This window comes from Pleurodeles waltl, chromosome 4_1 (assembly GCF_031143425.1).
Source record: "Pleurodeles waltl isolate 20211129_DDA chromosome 4_1, aPleWal1.hap1.20221129, whole genome shotgun sequence".
In the NCBI taxonomy this organism is placed as follows: domain Eukaryota; kingdom Metazoa; phylum Chordata; class Amphibia; order Caudata; family Salamandridae; genus Pleurodeles; species Pleurodeles waltl.
The window spans coordinates 136,074,376-136,094,334 of NC_090442.1; the positions used below are offsets into that span (position 1 = coordinate 136,074,376).

At 43.3% G+C, this 19,959-nt stretch overlaps 1 protein-coding gene across 1 annotated transcript in view; it reads left to right on the forward strand.

Moving 5' to 3' along the window:
• Window positions 1–5,714, forward strand: part of LOC138288484 (hemagglutinin/amebocyte aggregation factor-like) — a 42,853-nt gene extending 37,139 nt beyond the window's left edge. The window contains exon 5 of the mRNA XM_069230040.1: window positions 5,495–5,714. Within this exon, the coding sequence (XP_069086141.1) occupies window positions 5,495–5,537 (43 nt within the window). The 3' untranslated portion in view covers window positions 5,538–5,714. The remainder of the gene's footprint in view (window positions 1–5,494) is intronic.
• Window positions 5,715–19,959: the final 14,245 nt, after the last annotated feature.

Consider the following 19,959-nt stretch of genomic DNA (forward strand, 5'->3'; position numbering starts at 1 on the left):
TGCTCCTTAAAAATCAAAGGTTACAGGGACGTTATAGCTAGGCTCACATTTTAAACATACAAAACCTTAGAAATTCACCTGTTATATGGTAAGGGTGCGAGTTATAGTTACTTGACATAACTCTAACTATAAGAGGTGAATTTCTAAGGTTTTGTATGTTTGAAATGTGAGCCTAACTAGAACGTCCCTGTAAACTTCAATTTTTAAGTGATATATATACATATATATATGTATATATATAGATAGATAGATAGATAGATAGATAGATAGATAGATAGATAGATAGATAGATAGATAGATAGATAGATAGATCTATATCAATATATATATGTATGTGTAACTTAAAAAACTAAAAGTTACAGGCTCACATGCACAGTTATCTGATAAATAATTTTACTACAGATGTTACAGTGACATTATCAATTATGTTATCAAAGATGTCATGAGTGCCGTAATTTGTGGGGTTATTAGCAGTGCATAGTGAAGGCACAAGTTATAGTTACCTTAGGCACGAGTCATAGTTACGTGAGATCACTCTAACAGGTGAATTTCTATGGTTTTGTACCTTTAAAATGTGAGCCTAACTATAACATCCCTGTAACCTTTGTTTTTTTAAGTACATTTCCATGTTTTTTCTATTTCCTAACTATAGCGTCCCTGTAACCTTTGTTTTTTTCAGTGAACTTCTATGTTTTTTTTAACATATAATAATTTTCATTCATATGTTAATCCAACCTCTGCGACGCATGGCCTTTAGCTGTGCACGGCAGAGGTTGGATGCAAGGCCAGGGCTGCAGCCAGACCCTGTGGCCATCCTCCCTAATCACCCAACCCCAGGCAGCCCTTTGTCCATGTGCGGTAGGAGTTGCCCATGGCCTATCTCTCTGGGGGTGAGAATAGGTAGGATAGGGTGTATCTGGGGGTGAGAGTGCCTGTGAGAGCGTCTGTCTGGATGTGAGAGTGGGTGCATCAGTGCCTTAGTGGATGCATCAGTGTCTGTGTGGGTCTGTGAGTGGGCGCGTGATGGTTTCAGTGGGTCTCTGAGTCGGTGTGTGAGAATCTGAGTGGGACTGTGAGTGGGTGCATGAGTGTCTGAGTGGGTCTGTGAGTGGGTGTGTAAGTGTCTGAGTAGGTCTGTGAGATGGTGCACGAGGGTCTCAGGAGGTCTTTGAGTATGAGTGTCTGAGTGGGTCTGTGAGTGGGTGCCTACGGGTCTGAGCGGGTGTGTGAGTGGGAGAAAGAGACTGAAAAAGAAAAATTGAGAGAACGTGAGAGGGTGAGAGATAGAGAGTATTTTAGGCTTTAATGAATTTTATACTTTGAATTAGATATTTCTGGACAAACTCAAAAGAAAAACGTATTTATCAATTAAAAAGGGTGAGATCACCTTTCAGTATGAACCTTTTAAACCTTTGAAGTTTAAAAGAAATTAAAGAAGGAAAATGACCAGGGACACACATGGAGTAGAACCCTCAGCTTTCAGTGGCAGGGTCTGTGACATTAACCTTTATGCCATATGTGACTCCTTACTATGATGCTTCTAAACATCCTATGACAGTCAACCCACACATGTGATTGGAAAGAAAAGTGAATCTTCCATCACTAAGAACCTTTAACAGTCAAAACGCTACTAAATAAATAAACACACTGCCAAGCGATACTAGGATTTAAACCTTCAGCATACTGAGTGACAGTTCAAGACCTTGACCATTAGGTCAGAAGTGACTCTGCTCTGCTTTGCATCCAAACATAACAGTAACATTTGCCCCAAACATCTTGCTAGTTAGTTGCTTTGAAGTCATTGCATGGAGAGGCCATTGCAATTACTACCTTTCTCTTTCTCTCTCTCTCTCTTCCATACCATTATGGGATGGAAGAGAGGGAGAAATAGTGACAGGATTGCAAGGGGAGCCTGAAGGCCCGCGGTCCTGGCTGCTCCCCATGTCCTGCGGGAGCCGGCATTGCTCCCCCAAGCAGGGAGCTGTTTTTAATAGTAGCTCCGTGCTTGTGGGAGCAATGTTTTCATATGTCTTCCCTGCTCGCATATTTGCATGCAGGGAAGACAGATAAAAACTCAGCTTTCTCCAAATGAGAGGTGTTTGACAGCTCTCGCTTGCAGAAAGCAAACAGCTATGCCTTGGGGGTGGGCACCCCGGGATATAGCAGGAGCCAGCACTGGGTGGGGGGGATGGTCCGCAGGGCCATCATTGACTCCAAGAGGGGGAGGCTGCGTGACCCTCCTTCAACTGTGAATTTATCCCCAGGGATGTGGCAGTCCCCGGGGCTGTGGAGGTCCAAAACAGACTCCCTTTCTTTTTTTTTCATGTTTGCCCCAGGGAGGTGGTGATCCCCGGGGCAGCTGAGGGGGGTCTTCACACACCCCGGCATTGAAATAGAAGAAAGCCCTGGGGAGGTGGTGGCCCCCGGGGCTGTTGGAAGCCCTGGGGAGGTGGCGGTCCCTGGGGCACTGAAAAGCCCAAGAGCGGGGACCCATGCATCCCCTTCCTTATTTTTTACTTTGCCCCCAGGAGGTGGCCCACCCAGGGGCTTTAAAAAAACACAAGCGCGGGAGCCCATGCTTGTTTTTATTTTTATTTTTTGCCGCAAATTGATGGAAAACTTTGTTTCAAAAAATGGTTTTTTACCTGCTTTAAAAAAAAACTATTTGATATATATATATATATACATATATATATATATATATATGTATATATATACATAGCTAGCACCATGCTTCCATAGAAAAAGCGTTTTTTTCACTTGCCTATATCTTTGGCACCATTTGAATAATCTTCACGAAATTTGCCAAAAAAAAGTGTCCCCAAGAATCTTGTTGTACATGGTAAGTTTCGGGGTGATCTGTTAAGCGGGGCAGAGAAAAATGGGGGGGGGTAAAGAAGCTGCGTTTTCCATTACACTTTGAATCTGGTGTAATTTAACTTTGCAGCACACATACAAACTGGGAAAAGTACTAAGGCATAGCTTTTGTAATGGGTGGGTTGCTTTCCGGTTTCAAATCTATGCTTGATAGAATGCAGACATACTTGGACTATGTGTGCACATGGCAACCGAAAGTGCAGCAGCTGAGAGAGCAAGAAAAACAGATCCATATATTTCAGACAGTGTAGAAACTTTGGCAGCTGCGTGGAGTGAAATGTTAGTAAATCTGCCCCCTCTTGTGTACAAAGCCATTTCGCCCAGAATGACGGCTCTTAATACCTGCCAGACGCGGTACTACGATGGTAAGTTATTAAAACAGAACTAAATATCGGCTTTCAAGAGTCAGGGGCTTTTATCAATGTGTAGATGACTGGGGTGTCAGCACTCATCATGTTTAGAAGATGTGATTGATGCAGTGTGGCAGATTCATATTTTTGGAGGACAGATTGTTGAGTAGGGACTTAGGCCCATAATTATACTTTTTTAGTGCCGCATTTCCGCCAATTTTTGACGCAAAAGCATTGCAAACTTACAAAATACAATTGTATTTTGGAAGGTTCTGCCGCTTTTGAGTAAAAAAATGATGCAAATGCGGTGCTAAAAAAGTAAAATATGGGCCTTACTCTGGATGAAGTTGTTGGCGCTGCCTTTTCCATTATTGAAAATAAGTCGGGGAAGGTGGGGCTTGTGCTGTCTGGATATGAAGTGCAAGGGTACTTGAGAAGATTTGTGTTTGAGACTTATTTGAAGACTAGTTGATTTCTCAATATGATGAAATACCCTGCATCTTTACTGCTCAAAGATGAAGGCCACATTCAGGGTCAATCACAGCTTTAGGCTTTAGGAGTTCTTCTGACAAAAAACAAAGGGCTTCATTTACAAGGATTTCGGACCGCCTTAGCGTCATTTTTTTACGCTAACGTGGCGCAAAACAGTCCTCTGCACCATATTTACAAACTGGCGCAATGGTGACATTGCACCAGTTTATAAAACTTTTCACAACATTATACCTGCACCGGGTATAATGTATGCAAGGTAAGGGTTCCCCAGTTAAAGGCCCCGCAGATATGGGGCAGTGAAGTCTACAAGATGTGACTGCGCCAGAATAGCATCATTTTTTTAACACCTGCTCAGGGCAGGCATTAAAAGTGATGCTGTGCTGTTCTGTATGGGGCCCCCTTAGCATTGCTGGACTAGTGTAAACATTTTGATGCTAGTCCAGCAATATTAAGGTTTAGGGCCACAAAAGTGTCAGAATTTCTGATGCTGTTGTCGACACTTTGCACCGTGGAGCACTGTATCGTAAATATAGTGCTCTCATGGCGTACTTAGGAGGGCGCAGGGCCGTACACGAAAACTGGTGCATTGATTCTTGTAAATGAGCCCCCAAGTGCCAGTAGCTGTGCCTGGCTGCCAAGACCTCCCTGTGGCAGTAGTGGTGCGAGTGATTTGCTCTGACGTGGCACCTGTGATGCATGCAGATGCCTGCTTCTCATGCAGAGCTCACTCAGCAGGTCATCTGAAGTTTGGAGAACATACCCTAAGCCAAACAATACACCTTCTAAAGTTATCACTTCCTTTATAACAAATAGAAAGGCATAAAATGGGCAAACATGAGCATGCACCAAAGTTTACTGAACAATGGGGCAAGTCTGAACCTGCACGAGGATTTGTGAGTAATGGTGCAGATCAGAAGTTCTGAGTTTGTAATGAAAATGATTGAGTGATGGAACAGACATGGGCAAATGATCCACATTTCTGAGCAATGGTGCAAGTTTCAGCATATATTGATTATTCGTGAGTGAAGGAATAATTGTGAACATGAACTGATGACTACTGAGTGATTGTGCAAATCTGAACATGAAGACATATGGAATGATATTGCAAGTGTGGGCATGCTGCTGGGCCGTCTAAGTAATGGCATACTGTGTTAGCAATCAAGATGTCTGGATACAAATGTAAATGTTAGTGAGTGATGGTGACAACTTAATGTTAAGTGAGGACTTCTAAATAATAGAACACATTTAAGCGAGCAGTCAGGAATGAGTGGTGGTGCACATTTGAGCATGCACTAAGAATTGCAGTGTGATGGGTGAATCTGTATATGCAAATTTATATCAATCCTTGACATTTTTTTTGGACTTCTTGCCACTGACATAATAGTGGTAACTTTTGGTTATATGGTGGGTCCTGGTTTAAAGATTGCACTGGCATAATATTGATAATTTTTGGCATTTTTATAATATTATCTCAGCTTCCAAGATGGGTTTAACCAGTCTGCATCCACGCACTCATACACCCATTCATACATTATGCCGTTAATCCATTAATCTTTTCAATATCTCTTATGGCTAAGAAACCAGTGAACAGTAATGTCCTACTAATTTTTTTAAGTATTTTTAATTACTTCAGAAAAGACGGGTTTTTCCAGTAGATAACTTCCCTGGCGAATGACAGCTTGCTACAGGTGTTCCATTCCATATTCGTGTGTAGCATTACATTCCTCTGTACTAAAAGGATCATAAAAAACAAAATACATTTTGTTTTCTTGTAGGGACCGTCGATGGAAATACCAGCACTGCGCCAAAAGAGCCTGAGCGCAAGGAATGCGGCAGGATAGCGCCTCTGTGACTGGAGCTTCGCCTCTGTGCGCAGATTCTACATTTGTGTTTATGTATCAATTAACACTCTCTGATATCTTCACTCTGTGCCAGTCATTACTGTATGTCTCCAATGTTAGATCACCTGTTCATTAATAAAGCATTTGCCAGACATTTCACTGTGGTCGGGCTTCTTTGCGGGCAGGGACCCTTTAGGAAGGATATTCTTGATTTTTCAAGCAGCTCTTTTCTGTGCACATTCATAGTACATGACAAGGTCTTTATAATCAGCCACATGAACTGCTGCCCACTCCCCCCTCATCCCCAAAAGTGCTAATGAAAAATACTAAAGGGCATATTTACAATGTTTTGCTGCAGGGCAGGGCAGCAAACCTTGTTGTGCTGCCCTGCACCAAAACAATAGGACAGGAATGCACCATAGTTACAAGATACAGTGCATTCCTGTCCTTTTGCCCTGCGCTTGTGTACAAATTGCTGCCATGCTCCATCGCTGGCACCCTTGCACCACAGTGCACAAAAACAATCGCAAAAGGAGTTTTCCTCTTTCTATGTGTGCTGCAACATGCAGCACACATAGAAAGAGGAAAAAACAAGGGAGAAATAAAGATATTTCTCCCCGTTGCATCACTTCTACGCCACCCCTGGGGTGGCGTAGGGTTTTAATGCGTTCTCAGGTTTACAAAACCTTGTGAATCTGGGAATGCGTCAAAGTCCATGGGTATTGCATGGGAACACCCATGTAACACCCATTGAAATGCCTCCCCGATGCAAAGTAGGGCAACGCAGCGACTTGCGCTGCGTTGCCCTGCTCCATATCTACAAGGCCATGTAAAGGCACACAGAGCAGCTTTGCGTGGCCTTGTAGATATGGGTCAGCAGCTTGTGCTGACGATGCGACAAAAAAAGTGACGCATCAGCGCTGCAGGTCGCCTGTAAATATTGGCCTAAAATTGTGGTCTACTTGTAAGTAGCGAGCTCTGCGTGTCACTTGTGGCTCTCTGAAGACCTCTAAGTCTGTGGGCTCACTCATACCTTTGGGTGTCAGTGACAGCCAGCGTGTTCCTGAAGTCTAGACCATACAGGTGGGAGTTCAGTAAAGATTTTTAACAACCAACCTACGTACTAAGAGGTTGGTTCTTTAAAGTGTGAATCATAGTGCATTGCAATCTGACCTACCTTATAAATTTTAATCAGGTAGGTTGCAAATTGCGATTACTCCTATTGGAGGCTGTCACAGGGATGGTGGCTTGCTGGGGTCAGCAGATCATCATGTTTCTGATTGCTTTTCAAGAGAGTATATTTTTTTAATGCATCCTGTTTTTCTTAAGGACTGTGTTTAAATAAAAACATTTATTTTTATGTCTGTTTAAGAGTTGGCACTGATCCACTGGAGCACTGTCTACTTTTGAACAATCTTTTCTTTTTTACACTCACAGAGAGGAAGGGATGCCCTGGGGAGCCCTTCCCTTTTTGGAAATATATTACCACCTCTTTTGAGGTGTTGGTAAAATATCAATGCTTTGCGACTGGATTTCAATTGCAGAACATTGAGACATTCAATACAGATTCATTACTTTGAAGGGAAGCCTAGAAAAAACATCTTTCAGATACTAAATAGTATCCTTTTAGAATCCCATTTTCGGAGTGGAGTCTGAAAAACGTTTCAAACTCCTAAAATGAGGTTAGTAATAAGAAAATGCATTTTAATGTTTACAAACACCGAATTGGATGATAAGATGCTGATAAGCGTAGTGCATCTGGCCCCAAGTTCTTTATTCCATGTTAGGTCCCTAGGTTACAGTCACAGCAGGTAGGCCACATTAGGGCTCTGTCCTCTAACTGTAATTCTCCCCATCATACACTTCCCAGCACACACCAGCATTCCATTACATCATTCCCTCTCAGCATCCCAGACACGAGCTCAGACATGCAGGAGATGGGAACACACTGGCTACTATGCGTTCCTTTAGGTTAAATGTGCAATTTCTTTTTCTGAAGTGTTGAGAGGCTTTGGTTTCTCTTGAAATCGTATTCTTTGTTAAGTCAGGTGATACCATCCAAACCAACTTTAAAACAAAGGCAGGCACGGCTCCTCCAGTAGGGCGGAGGAGCGTCACCCCCCACCAGCAGCAGCAGCTGCAAACCTTTTACTACAAAACGATAATAAACTATGTTTATGTGTGTAGTAAAAGGGGTGGGGCATTGAGGATGATGAGCACTGAGGGGGAATGCTCGGCACTCACCCTCATTGCACATGTATGTTTAGCCAGCCGTCTCGGGCCGGCCAAACACACATGCACACTGTGCTCTCTCCAGCCCAGCACTGTGTTGCCAGGCTGGAGAGAGTAGGCACAGGCTCTCAGTCTGCCTGGGAGTGCCCTGGCTGTGCGCTCCCCGCCAATCCTAACGTTGCTCTAAGCAGTGTCCGGATTGGCCCCAGGGCAGGCTGGGAGTCTGTGCCTGCAGCAGAGGAGTGGTACAGTGATGGCGGCAACGACGATCCAGGTAACAGTTTTTCTGAAGTAAACCCCTTCCCCTGTCCCTGCAACCCACCCCTAAAAAGTACAGAGAGCTGCTCCTGAACAAAGGGGCATATTTACAAGCCCCTTGCGCCTCCTTGCACCTCGCTAGCGTAATTGTTTATGCTAATGTGGCATTCAGGAGGCAATTTCCCCAGGCCATATTTACAAAGTAGAGCAATGCATGCGTTGCTCCACTCTGCAAACCCTTGCACCACATTATGACTGTGCCAGGCATATTGTATGCAAGGGGTCATTCCCATGCAAGGAGGCCCAAAAAAATGGCACAGTGAAATTTACTGGATTTCACTGCGCCATTTTTGGCATCATTTTCAACACCTGCTAAGGGCGGGCGTTAAAATGATGCACACTTAATCTCCTAAGGACCTCCCTGTGCTTTGCTGGAATAGCGTCAAAGGTTTTGACGCTAGTGCATCAAAGCGCAACAACTGCACCAAAAATGTTGATGCTATTGTGGTGTTGTGCGCCGTGGTGCACTGTATTGTAAATATGGTGCACCCATGGTGCCGTTACTGGGGTGCAGGGGGAAACAAGAAAAGTGGTGCATCAATCCTGATGCACCACTTTCTTGTAAATATGCCCCAAAGTGCCATGCCTTTCCTTAGCTTAACGTGAACTTTCTTTTCTTGTTTCAACTTCACTTAACCTGTACTTAACACAGAGCACTGGTGAATCACCCCAATAAGTTAAACATAAAACAGTAACCTTCCAAGTGAAACAGGAGATAGAAACAGATAACCATCTTTTGTCTAAACTGGACAATGCAAAGCCATGAAATCCCAGCGTTCCCGTTTGACTGTGTGATCCTCCGCAAATGTTATTTCTTTGTGCCTCCTTTTCCCTCTTCATCACTTCTGAGTTCAACCTAAAACTCATCATTTCAGGATGTGTGCTTTATTAACACATCTCATATACATTACTCTTACACCACGGATGATAATATAGGCCGCCTGCAACTGACTTACCGGTTATACACTAGTAGCATCATCACCAGGATGGTGGTGGGAGGGGCACACATTTTTCTAGATTCATGTTTAGAAATTATCACCTCCAATAAACGCCACTAAACACAGCGACGTGATCGAATATACTAGGATGAAACACATCTGCGTAAAGAAATACACTTTTAATTTGAGGCGTCTTTTTTTCACAAGACGTTTGTTGCACGATTTACGTGTCAATTACATTGCTGGCTCCGAGCAAGCTCAGGCTCTTAAAGATGAGTGAGACCCTCCGCTCGACTGTATTAATTTGCTGGCGCCCCCACCCCTAGTGATAAATGTATTGTGTATGAAGAGTGGCCAACACGGTAAAAAAGTTGGCAGAGGACAACCGAAGGTGAGCCGTGGGGTCAGTGACCATAAACACAGGACCCGAGCCATGAATAGCTCAGTATTAAACGCAGAAAAAAACATTATCCTTTTTACCACTAGGAGGCAGTGGAGTCTAACGAGACAGAAGGGAATGTAATCTGTGAACGTTAGACAAAGGCACTCACTTGCCAGTTAATAGACTGTATTTTCCCCATCCTGACATCTGTAATCCTGGGGTGGGGAAAATCCAGCACATAATGAGTTGGACACTGAGGACAATGAGTTGGATAATGAAAAATTAATGGGGATATCGGTAATTCCATTTCCATTCCCCTGGGCCAGACTTTCAACCCTGCTTTTAGTAGCTGAAATCTCGGGGTGAAAGTGGAGAGGTCTGCCGGATCCCGGCAGATCTCATGAATCTGATGGGGCCGGCAACAGCTATTACCAACCCCCACAGAATTAAGAGGCCACTCCTAATTAGGAATGAATCGAAATTCAAAATTAGCTGAAGTGCTGAGACCGCATTCTTGAGGGCAGGTGGCCCAAGGGCAGAGGAGTATTGGCAGAATATATTCTCGGGACCCACAGTTTTGTGGCTCATCATAGCAAGAAGGGATGCTTTTTTCAAACAGAAAAATGTGCTGGAGACAAGTGGGCCAAGCAAGAGGCAATTGTCAAGAGTCATTTGCAATGCAATGGGTCTCGCATTTGCTTGAGTTAGAGTTATTGGCATTGTAAATTTATAACTGGACTTGGTCAGTCCTGCCTCATAATTTGGTATTTTCCTTCCACATAATTCCAGTGGCCCTGGATATAACTAAAGCACTTCAATGTACCTTCTTTTTCTATCTGCAGCCAAAAATGAAAATGTTGCCATTGAGCATCCTAATTTAAATCTGCCATGCTAATTCCAATATATTACCATTTTCACCACCCCACCATCAGAGTTGTTGGCTGGCTAACACGATTCCCCCAAAACAGAGACAAAACAGCCACAGAGGATTAACGAGAGAAATAAACTAGAAGGGTCACCCAAATATATAAAGAGTGTTCAAACAGTCATAGTGTAATAAAGATGTTAAATTGGTCTGAAGCATGTTCATAATTGAAACAAAGAGAGATTAAACAAAACATATACAATTATCATGTAAATCCAACAAAAACCTTTATCAGAAATAAACTTTTGGGATTAGACTGTAATGCTCAGAACAGCACCTAGAGAACACCACAATTAAAATAGCATTTGTAAGAAACATGGTCATGTAACCATATAGTTAGCCCCTAGAGGACATAACCATATGAAAATAAAATTACCAAAATGTCCTCTAGAGAGCATGGTGCATTACACATTTTCAAGGTTAGTAAGCCTACTGCAATGATATTACAAAGACCCTTAAACACAAATTACTCTCTACTGTAAAACAAAAGTCCCAACCATAAGAGAAATTAAAAAGACACAGGGGCATATTTAAGAAAAGTGGCACTGCGTGCAGTGCCACTTTTTAAAATATATATGCTTTGTGCCACTTTGTAAATATGGTGTTGTGTTTTTGGCCTTCTAACACCACATTAGAATAAAAGAAATGTTGCTAATGTGGCATTGGAACAGCACTAGGGGCTCTTAAATATTCCCCACTAAATGGTGGAAGAGGTTATTATTTTGGGATCCCCACTAACGTAGTGTGGAGACCCAGGGAAGGGGGGTCCCATTTTCCTAGGACCATCACAGGCTGAGTTATGAGCAAAAATGTTTTGTAAAAGAATTCCCTGCAAAGTATTATGGGACAACCGAGTGCAGCAAATATTGTAGTATGTTGACTGTAATACTCCGAACAACCCCCAGAGAACACCACAATAACAATATAATTTGTAAGAAACATACTGTTGTAACCATGTAGTTAGCTCCTACAGGGCATAACCACATAAAAACAGCATAGCAGAAAGAGCTCATAAAGGATACAATGCATTACATGTTTTCAGAGCTAGCAGACCTACTGCAACACTAAGCCCTTTGGAACACAAACTACTCCCAGCTATAAAATAAAAACTCCAACCACAAGAAAACTGGAAAAGGGGCAGAATTGTGGGAGGGGTTATTCTTTTGGGGTCCCCATAAACCTAGTGTGGGGACCCAGAGATGACCTAAACATAAAGAGTGTGTTGTGCTGGATGTTTTAATGGTGGTCCTATTATCCTATGACCACCACAGGCTGAGTTATGGGCAAAAATGTTGTGAAAAAGAATGCTTGCAAAGCATTAGGGGTCGAGTTTTTCTGAGTGCAGTGAATTTTGAAGTATCTGCTCTCCCACTGTGCTGGGAGAGCCACTTTGCAGATTTCTGTGTTTTTTAGTAAATCATTTATCAATTATAAGTGTTTTTGGGACAGCTATGAAGCACGAAGGGGAGAGACAAAAGAAAAAAGTAGTTCACCCACACTGAAGTATATCAGCAATTGTGCAATTATCCATGTAACAGGAAGGTCTGCAAGGCGGTAACAAAACCGGCCCAAAGCAGGACAAACTTAAAGCATTTACCAATTACATCACAGTATTTTGAAAAAACAAGCCCACTAACGTGTGAAAGTGATAGGCTTGAGATGGGCGTGGTTAATAGCCCACAGTTAGGTAAAAACAAGTCGGAAAGAGCTTGTGCGATCGACCTAAAAATGAAGAGCAGGATGTGTGAGCAATGGTCAAGGGGGCGGGGTGCAAGCAGAAAGAGTAGGGGATGGGAATGTAAGTGTAATAAGCAGGCAGTGAGAGAACAAGAAAAGACATGCATGGGGTGTTGAGAGAAAAATGAACTCTCCCTATGTCACCTCTGGAAGGATACAGCTCCTCCAATTGGAAATAATGTAAAGCAGCAATGCTCCAGGATCGAGACAAACACAGGAACAGGTAGACAGACCATCAGACACAGAAGAGAATCGAGAGTCAAGAAAGCCATCCAATCATGAGCAAGGCGCTAACCCAAAGTCTATTCTATATATTGCACTGCACAACAACACACAGCTAAATCTGTCATTAAGTAAAACCTTTAAATAAATGGTCTGTCTCCGTTTTTTTTTGGCTGGGCTGAAAGTAGTCTGTCTATGACCTTGGTAGAGGGTCTGATAAAATGTCTGTTGCATTCAGAATTGGTTTATGATGTAATGGTCAGCATAAGGAACTTTGCATCCATTTGTTCAGGAAGCAAGGCATGTGGCAGACTACATCAATCACAACACAGCAAGTAGCCCAGAGTTCACTAGCATGTCTCATTTTTCTGCAGCAGACGCCAGGATATGTCTCTGGATTCATCCCTTATAAAATATTTTGAGGAATTTTGCCACATGAATGTAGAACTTCTAAATTCAGATTTAAGTACTCAGAATGGCCGAGGGCCTAAACAGAGTTGGCATTCACTATGTTAAAATTGTCATGCAAGTAGAAAGAATCATAAAAAAACGACCTTGCTACAACAATAAAAACATTATTCCGGTGCTATGGAGGCTTAAGACAAGAGAACATATTGTGGTTCTGCTGAGAGTTTTAAGCTTGTGGCTGCCTGGTACCTTAAGCAACTCTCGGCCTATGTGTAGTGTGGTTGTGGGGCTATGGATTTTGAACAAGGTACAAAGGTAAACTTTCATGTGACGTGTGGTATTGATGGCACATCTACTATGGGCGCTATGTTACAGTGAAGTTTTAAGAGAAGAAAGGCACACAGGTGACGCATTACATCACCATACATTTCTACATCTCACCATCCTGCAAACAAATCACTGCCATTATATTATTGCCTTAGTGTCAATGCAGTGCCATCCGCCTGACGAGTGATGATGCATCGCTTTACCCTCAAGAAGCTTCCCTTGCGAAGGAGTGCTCCCCTATAAAGCTTTATCACTTATCTGTGTCTGCCACAAGCATGCCTGCCTTCGAACATTACACAGAGATTAACTGTTCTCTTGTCCCCAAAATGGCCTCCTCAAGTGGCCATGTTGGGGACAATCCCAGATGAATGCCAATAAAACATGGAGTGCCAAGGATAAGCATTTTTACATCATTTTCATTGTAATTGACAGAGGGAAGTCCGACCACCAGAGAAGCAGGATGTGAAACTGAATGCATCCCATCCATATAGTGTTGGCTGGAGTAAACCATCAAAGAGTGTTTTCCCTTGCTTCATATAAACATCAGCCTCCAGCAACAACTGGAGCCTGACAGAGCATCTACTATATGTGTCTAGACCACTTCATACCTGGGAAAATAATAACTTAGAGGAAGTAGTATCCTGCAAGATGTCACACCTTTAAAATGTGATTCCTTGTCTTAGAATAAGCACAATTTCGAATCTGTACCGTTTTCTCAATCTGGTAAAAGGACCTTGAAAGAAAAGGTGTCATGCTTGAATTATTAACTGCATTCACGTTTTTTTGCATGGTAACAAAGAAAAATATCTCACCCCTCGTCAGTCTACACACATTAACACACATCATTTCACAAGCAAGTACACAATTATGCGAACACACACACACACCATTACTGTTCTGTGGATGTGAGATAAACTTTCTTAACTACTGCAGTTGTATCACTTGAGTGTTTGTACGTTTGTGTGTAAGGAAGTGTGCCTGAGCTGCAACTGTCAGTGCAAGGGGAGACGTTTACAAACATGGGGCTTCTGCCAAACGTCCTTTACCTGTTCTCTGTGGCAGGGAAGCTTCATCTGCGGCTAAATGCGCTGCAAAAATAACATAACGTGTATTTGTTGAGCACACTTCTAGCTCACTAAATCTAAGAGATAAGGACACACTTGTCTTGTGTTACAGAAACTTGGTAAAAATTGACCGACAGGCTTTGCTGTTGGCAGTGCCTATTTTGAGCCTATGGTTGCCAGTGGGGTGCACCAGCACTTATTTTTGAGGGTCGACACTTATTTTTCTGCATAAGGAAATTACTGTGAGCAAAAGGCACGTATGGGAATAATGGAGCAAAGAAAGATGGAAAAGCGCCACAAAGGGAGAAAGCTGCACGAGTCAGATGAAGGGGGTGGGAGCAGAGCGGATTATGGGGAGTGATGGGACTGGGATGAGCTTGATTAAAGAGGCCTGAGATGGCTTCAGGATTACGCTGCCTCAGTATTCCGTGCTCGCAAATTCAAAAGCAGCAGACGCATGTTTCAAAGGAGAGCTTTGGGCACCGGCACATTTTTATTTACAAATTAACCCCTGGGTGTTGGTGAGACGGCTGCGGATGCAGAATGCATGCAGATCACCCATTTCCGAGAGTGTAGGGAAGGCTCAGTATAAGCAGGTCATTGGAAGGCTGAGAGATATAGGGCAGGACCCCTTTCGGACACACATAGTCACACATCACCACTCTCCATCATGTCACACCTCAATCATTGGGTGAATCCCCTCCTCCACTACGTCCCTATTTTAAAGAATCTGGGTTCCTGTTTTATGACATGTTCCTTGCCGCCGCCCTCTATCCGACTTCCCCATAGGCTGAACTAGGAAGCAAATACGCGAATTGACACTTAATGACCTAATAATAATTCACAGTTAATAACAATCATCTCTCAATTGCAATTACTCCAATTCCTTAACCTGCCTTGTTTTATAGGTTTACAACGATGCAACAACCAGCTTCGTCCAAAGAGCGCCTCCAAGACATGCCGCAGCCTGGCGTAGCTTTCTTCTATAACATAAATAATTTAAGAAGAGCAAAAGAAAACATGAGTGGAAACTGAGAAAAGACGACTTGGTAAAATAAAAAAGTTAACTCTAAAAAAATAGAACTTTGAAATTGTGTTTGTCCTTCTGGGCACGTTTTTGCTAGTCACAAGCCTTCTGTTTGCGGGCACTAGAAGTTAAAAAGAACAAATAGTACCTCGATTACGTCGGGAGCAGCTGACGGGCACTATTTAAGTTGAAATCAATCAGTGCTTGATCCCTGCCCCACACAGAGGAATGGAAATGATGTCAGACATGCCTTGACGAATTACGAGGCTGTAAAGAAGAGTGTCACGCAAACCAACAAATGGTGAGCAACAGGCAGGCTCCAAGCCCTTTAATGAGCACAACAGTGTCTCAAATGCGAGACGAGTGCTCGCGCATGCACTCGCAGGCTCGACTCCAAAAAGTAAAGCCTGGTTTCAAATGGTGGTAGACTGGACCCTGTTGGAAGGCCACCAGTCTTTGGATTAAAGAACGAACATGCTGCCTAGTACAATCAATCAGCATTCTGTTTTATACTGTTGCAGCTAATCCAGTTGGCCTCAGCTAAAAGACACTCTTGCAAACATGCCAGGATGGTGATGGTATTATCCAAAGATAAAGAACTGGGTATCAGCGATGCGGGGACAGAAGGGGAACCCGAATGAGCAGGTGAGAAGACCAAGAGTTGAAGCAGGGGAGACCTGAGCATGGTTCTGAGAAATGACGCACACTAGATTAGGATGGACCTCCCACAAACATGGAAGAAACTACAGAGATTGGCACTGGCCCCCCCTGCACTCATCATCAACAATCATGCAAAGTGTGGCCCCAGGAATGGACTGAGTGTCATAGGCAGGTCGCCCCTGATAGAGCGTTCCGTACTAGTAATTTACCTGTATTTTGGACGCTCTTTAGGCCGATGAATCTTTTGGCTAAGTGGGACCCTCTCCACCCTTAACCAGTCAATTTAATCAAATCAATAATCAATAACGAACATAAGCAATCCCCTGATCAACATAACACTTAACAATTAATCCAGAATACATTTCGGCGAACCCTGACCTTTCAGTCAGGAATAACCACACCAGTTTATTCAAAGTTAGTGAATTTATTTCCCTATATTAACAAAGCTAGCACAATATAGATGTGTCTCAGCACCAAATGATAAACGTAAATGAACATTAATAGCTGTCCATAACGGCGAAACAGGTGCAATCTATGCAACATTTGAATAACAAGGCATTCGATAATAGCAATGCAAATCACTAAAACTATAATCTGTAATGAGCTAATTGCATACATTTAGTCAGCATAACAAGGTCTCAAATTGCATCGTGCGACAAAAGGAATCCTCATCTAACCTCAAATCAGCATCGGCATGTGGGACTTCATGCAAAAAACAATTTAGCAACATTAATTTAGAAAACTCCTAACTAGGGCTCTTATCAAAAAAATCAGCAGTTGGTTACCTAAAAGAAACACAATGCAATTGTACAATTTCCTTTCATATTTACCAATTTCGATCAGCATTCAAGGAAGTCTTCGTCTCACAGGTACCGTTTCTCGATCAGCATGGGACGGGGCAAAGGGGCAGGGGTGGACGGGGCAGTTGCCTCACGGCGGCAAGATAAACTACTACTTCATGCGAAGGGACAAATCAAAGTTAAAGTCTCTAGGGTAAGAATCATTTAAGTCTCTTTCTCTCGATTAGAGAAAGCATCAAAGTCTCTCAAAATGGCGTCGCAGCAAGGTGGGCCATAATAGCTGCAAAATGGCGCAATGGGTGCAATGTCGGGTAATGGCTGGTAATGGCTACTTTCTTCTCGTGCACCTGGTTTAAATAGACAACAGTTCAAATCCAGTAGGGTCTTCCATTGGAGGGTTCATAGGTTAGCTTCAAATTGTCCAATCAAAAACAACAGTTCTCAAGCTTTTACTTAAGCATACATTATCCTTGGAGACGGGTACGCAAGTTGCAACATTTTATACCAATTAACTCATTTTCAGAGCTTCCATTGTCCGCACCTGCAGATTGACCTTGGAGCAAAGAGAAAAATGCCAGGCTGGCACGAAACCTTAAGATAAGCATGTGAACGATCTCAGTGGAAAAGTACAGCTTCAAGCAGAAATACACGTTTAATAGCACATTAGAAAAATACGAGCATCTAAACCGTGAGACCAGGCAACTAGGCCGAAGCCTGCACTAAAGTAATGCTAAGCTAAAACATTTCAAACAAGCAAATCATAGCACACGTTTACGATTATGTCGGATTAGTGCAATTCTAATACATCACGTTATATAAAGCACGCTTATAAATGTTGGCAAACTACTCTGAGGGCACATTTTGTCCCCGTACAATCTTTATTAGTTCGGTTAAAGTCACACATGATTATTGCAGCACTACGTTTAAGCGCTAATAAATGTAAAACCTTCATTTCAGCTTCATCACCCCCCACCCAACCTCCCACCTTGGGCAGTCTACCATGTATACAAGTAGTGTAAGAGTGGTGAGATAAGAAGGAGCATTACATTTCTGAGTAGTGAGTCTAGTGAGAATCTAAAAAGGATCCACTAGTCAGTGTCAGAATTTGCCACTTCCAACTAGAAATTTGGAGTGCGCGATAGATATTTCTGAATGCCAGAGGTAGGCTTCAGGTGCTAGCCGAACATCACTGATGCTCTACTGCGCCTTAGGGTTTGAGAGCAGTTTGAACAGTAACTGGTCTTACCTCCTCTGTGCCACCCACACCAGTATCTCCAGTAGATCACTGTTAACTGGACTACCAGGCTTCAGGAGACTGGACTCTTGCAAAACTAATGTCACTATTAACTTGAGCAGAATCCCTAGTAAGATGCATTGTTGGGTATATTGTTTACAGATTTTCCTGTTGACAGAGCCTTATACCGCCGCAGGGCAACGGAAAAAAAGAAATCTGGTAGGCAGAGAACCAACCGCCTGTCAGACGCTGATGGAGCAGAACCCGACGACTGCAGAATTTCACTTTTCGTCTGAGGAGAGCCGTGGGACAGCTGGGTACATATAAATCTGGGGAAGGCCCGTTGGCGTAGCAAAGGCCCCCGCGGTGCTGGGAGAGTTGGGGGCGAAGGGGGTAAGGGGGGGGGGGCTCCATGGCGCCCCTCAGCAACCATACAGTCTAAGAGCTCCTAAATCCGGGGAGCGGGGGTGTTTAAGCAGTGCTTAATTTGAACCCTTCGTTTCCGATAGCGGAGCACCGGCACTTCTTTTCTGCCTCAAGCATTTAATGCGAGCAAAAGACAGGTGTGAAAGACGGAGGAAGAGAAAAACGAAAAAACGCCACAAAGGGAGAAAGCACAAACCTGCAAGAGTGAGCTGAAGGGGCAGGGAGTGGCTATAAATTAATTAAGGAGGCCCGAGGTGGCTTCCGGATTGGATTACCCTGCCTCAGTATTCCGTGCTCACACATTTAACAGCAGCAACCACGTGTTTCATAGAGAGCTCTGGGCACCCCACGTTTTAATTTACAAATTAAGCACTGGGCACAAATTCCCTGTTTCTTGTAAGCAAAACACTGTCATCTGCATATTAAACCTCCTAACTTTAGTGCACATGCTGTTTAGGAGACGAAGGCTAAACCAATGTCAGCCATGTAAAAACAGAACAATAGGTGTGCACCCGTGTGTTAGTCTACTGTTCACGTATATTCCCTGTGTCAAGGTTCTATGTTCTTCTAAGTTAGCATGTACCAAAGTTCCGTTGTATAGGGATCATATAGCTTGTAATAAAATTGATGGTATACCCCAGTGAACTGCCTTCTGCCACAGTCCATGACTGTCAATGCTGTGAAAGTGTTTCTGAAATTTGTAAAGCACACATCTGGTTTTTAGTGTCAGTAAGTACATATGCAGTGATGAACCAGCATTGAGAGATTAGAATACCGACTGTGCCACTGGCTGCGTGTAAACATGTATGTTAAACCTGACATATGTAGGGCGAGTGGGACGGGTGGCAGACAGTAGCTTGATACTGTTTTGATTATGATGCCTGGGGGCTGAGGTATGACTATGGAAGTGGTACCTTTGCATGTTTGTTGAAAACTGTTACTAGTGGAACATACAATAAAGTTGGTTTATTAAAAACAACTCACATTTAATTCAAGCGTGCAACCAATACAGATGTAATATTACAATAAAAACAGGACGTATAAAAAAGTCGATATACACCCAATATTAAAAGTTAGTGACGAGGTAATGGAGGCCATGCCCTATAGATCATTGTAGTAACATTCCGCCAGCTATTGGCACTGTTACTTAGACATGAAGAAAGTTGTAAGACAGCAGCCTTTCATAGCTTCCCAAGTGTAAGTCTCCAAGGAATGTTTTGCTATTAGCGGAAATGGTTATTCCCATGATAACTGAATAGGTCAGTGGTTCCCAACCTGTGGTCTGGGGACCCCTGAGGGTCCGCGAAGCCTCTTCAGGGGGTCCGCAACAGCTTAGAAAAATAAAAAATATTAACAGATTAGGTCCCCAGCTTTCAGTAATGACTCAGTGAGGGGTCCCCGGATACCAATAAAGATTCAGTGGGGGTCCCCGGTCTCCAGTAATGATAAAGTCGGGCCAGTGTTCTGGAGGGATTTGTGTGCGTGGATGAGGATCTTGAATGTGATTCTCTTGTCAATGGGGAGCCAGTGAAGGGATTTGAGGTGTGGTGAGATTCGTTTGTGGCGGGGGAGGCCAAGGACGAGGCGTGCAGCTGTGTTCTGGATTCTCTGGAGTTTGCATTTGAGTTTGAGTGTGGTGCCGGTGTAGAGGGCGTTACCGTAGTCCAGTCTGCTGCTGATGAGTGCGTGGGTGACTGTC